At 38.3% G+C, this 3,310-nt stretch overlaps 1 protein-coding gene across 1 annotated transcript in view; it reads left to right on the top strand.

The window, feature by feature from the left end:
* The window catches only part of psmc2 (proteasome 26S subunit, ATPase 2), a 9,536-nt gene that overhangs the window by 2,395 nt on the left and 3,831 nt on the right, over positions 1-3,310 (top strand). Inside the window, exons 5-9 of the mRNA XM_014029417.1 lie at positions 654-785; positions 874-946; positions 1,489-1,584; positions 2,922-3,086; positions 3,166-3,253. Of these exons, the coding sequence (XP_013884871.1) occupies positions 654-785; positions 874-946; positions 1,489-1,584; positions 2,922-3,086; positions 3,166-3,253 (554 nt within the window). The remainder of the gene's footprint in view (positions 1-653; positions 786-873; positions 947-1,488; positions 1,585-2,921; positions 3,087-3,165; positions 3,254-3,310) is intronic.

Below are 3,310 nucleotides of genomic sequence, written 5' to 3'. Positions count from 1 at the left end.
CATACGAACCCTTTGTACGAACAAAAGTAAGAGAAATTTAGGATAAAAATACGAACATGTTCTGGCATGAGGCCCAATGAAACTTAAAATTTATATCTGGTCTGAAGAATTCACCTGCTGTCCATTCCAAACCATTTTTACTTGGTCATGTGCTGCAATGATGTCATCTGATGTTAACCCTAACATCATTTGACATGATGTTATCACAGTCAGAAAACGTTAGAATATTATTTGGCAAACGGTTGTTAAGAAATCCTTTAAAAAATACTAGATGTGGGCTTTGATACAAATCAACACCAACATGTAATCATTTGTTCTTTGTCACAACCTCAAAATTTCCTGAAACCTGTTCATAACTTTTTGAGTAATCTTCTTGTGCAAAGACAGACGGACAAACAAACACCACCTCTATGGTGGAGGTAAAAAGTTGCTGAATTAGCACAAACTGTGTTTCTCGTGTGGCTGCAGGGCTGCAATCACAGGTAGAAGATACATTAAACTTACATCGTCACAAATAAGCACACATTACGCACATTAACGTCAAATAGGTTGTATTGTGTTAAAATATACTTGCAAATACATTTTTCTGTTGTTTAGCTCTTTTTCTCAACTTTATCTTATAATTGAATGTACTTTTACTCTCCTTCAAATAGATGCACGAAGATCATCAATGCGGACTCTGAAGATCCAAAATATATAATCAATGTCAAACAGTTTGCCAAGTTTGTGGTGGACCTGAGTGACCAGGTGGCTCCGACTGACATAGAGGAGGGCATGAGAGTCGGGTGAGGCGCCTGCAATATTAGATATCCATCCATTCATCCATACATCCAGACAAATCTGCTAAGTTGAGTGTGTCTTCTCTTCTTCCAGAGTGGACAGGAACAAATATCAGATCCACATTCCCCTGCCTCCAAAAATCGATCCCACTGTCACGATGATGCAGGTGTGCACGAGGAGAACTCTTTCAGAAAATAGAACATGTTTGAATTAGTGGCATTTAAGAATGACTTACTAAACTAGTTTTAAAGGGATCCATGATTAGTTGTAATATTAGACTTTATTTAATAAACGTATTTTAACTGTAAAATAAAGACTGTAAAAATACGTAGGCTGTTTAGTTTTTATAAGGGCCATTTTATTTACTCACAAAGGATTCTGGGTAAATGATGATGTGGATAGGTCCTCGGTGCGAGGCTGCTAGCGAGCTATATCCACCCTGAAGTCTAATCTTGGACAATATCTGATGATCGACTCTTTTAAATGAAACCAGAGAGCGTTGACAGAGAGGAGAAGGTAGAAATGACTCAGTCTGTAACTGAAAATGTGGATGGAGGACAACAGAGCTGCTTCATGGAAGAAGAACCTCAGCTTAGCCTGCTTGCTTTAGCGTTAGCCCCGATGATATGACCATATTTCAGTCAGTAATTGTATGATAAATTACTAGTAAATATGTATTTATAGTGGTGATGTTTTTGACGTGTGTAGGTGGAGGAGAAGCCTGATGTGACTTACAGCGACGTTGGTGGCTGTAAGGAGCAGATTGAGAAGCTGAGAGAAGTGGTTGAGACTCCATTGCTTCATGTGAGTGTTAAGTTGCCCTAAACTAAAACACATCCTCTGTGTGTCATGACAGACACAGTTCTTGACATGGACACTTAAAGTGTGCTACATTTATGCTTCATAAAAGTAATAAAAAGCAGCATATAAATTAATAGAGAAGAATGAAGGTGTCTGCTAGATTTAAAGTTTTATTCAGTAACACATTAGCTACAAACACATAATGCAGATTATAATTATAGTAAGATCCTCTGGTCTGAATTTGCTCCAGCAGTGTAAAAGGTGTTTGCTATTAAACAAGTAGACCTAGTAATGATAAAATCACGCAGAGTCCCATCAAAAAGACAAAAAAGCTTTAGTTCCTTTTACACAAGTGGAGACGATCCTCAGTCCACAACAAAGCAGCGTTTCCACAGACTCCTGAGAAACAGACAAAAGACCTCACTGACTCTTATCTAATGGTTTAAAAGAAAATCCCACCAATAGAAAACAACCAATAATCTATACTGGGAAACATGGATCAAGAAATGACCCTTGTAAAACCTGACAATCCAGTTGTACCTCTGCTGATTGAAAACTGTCATTAGATTAAAAACATGAAAACTTATTTTTCTAAGTTATTCGGGGTTCCCATGGATCCTTAAAAAGTCTTAAAAGGCATTGAATTCATCAATCCAAAAATAAGGCCTTAATTAGCCTTAAAATGTCTTAAATCAATCTTTCAGAGGTCTTAAAAATGTTAACACACTGACTTTGTCTCAAACATTAAAATGATTGGTAACATTTATTTATTTATTTATTTTAACAGTTTACCAAATTTACCGCAGCTAGTTGTTTTGCGTAAAAATAAACATTTGGGTAATTTTTTTTTCACATTTGTGTTTATTGTGAAGTTGGTCTTAAATTTCCTTTTCAAGTGGCATTAAAAAGCATTAAAAAGTCTTAAATTTAATTTGCCTTAAGCAAGGCAAGTAGGAACCCTGAGTTATTGTATTTTCCGGACTGTTGGTTGCGTATGTCGCAACTGTCAAAAAATGCATCATGAAGAGAGAGAGAAAAAAAAGATAAGTTCCATTTATTTAGAAATTTGCTTCACAAAGTCCAGGAACAAACGTTTAATCTGGAATAACACAGAAACGCACAGAACATACCTGGTAAAAGGCAAACAGGTGTGCATTGAAAATGAAGCTCCATTTCCTACAACACTGCTCATTAAGAAACTTTATACTGGATTTAATTTTGTTTGGTTAATTCTCCTTTATGTGTTCCACATTGCAGAAATCATAGGGCCCTGCTTAAACTGTGTTTTGTCAGTGTTGGTGGGATGATTTGTAATTTGTCCCCCCTTTTTTTTTCACCAGCCGGAGAGATTTGTCAATCTGGGTATTGAGCCCCCTAAAGGYGTGCTGCTGTTCGGACCCCCTGGCACAGGAAAGACCCTGTGCGCCCGTGCCGTTGCCAACCGAACCGACGCCTGCTTCATCAGAGTCATCGGYTCTGAGTTGGTGCAGAAGTATGTGGGAGAGGTGAGCTCGAGCGAAGGATGACGTTTGAGCGATTGCTCCGCATCACAGGCCTGGTGCTTCACTGTGTTTGTGTTCGCAGGGAGCCAGGATGGTGCGGGAGCTCTTTGAGATGGCCAGGACTAAGAAGGCCTGCCTGATCTTCTTCGATGAAATTGATGCTATTGGAGGTAAGAGTTCAAAAAGAAAAAAAATTGTATAGGTCTTCTGGACGGGTTCTTCTCTAA

The sequence above is a fragment of the Austrofundulus limnaeus genome, unplaced genomic scaffold, assembly GCF_001266775.1.
Source record: "Austrofundulus limnaeus strain Quisiro unplaced genomic scaffold, Austrofundulus_limnaeus-1.0 Scaffold899, whole genome shotgun sequence".
In the NCBI taxonomy this organism is placed as follows: domain Eukaryota; kingdom Metazoa; phylum Chordata; class Actinopteri; order Cyprinodontiformes; family Rivulidae; genus Austrofundulus; species Austrofundulus limnaeus.
The sequence above is the reverse complement of the archived record's forward strand: the minus strand, read 5'-3'. Positions and strand labels throughout refer to the sequence as shown.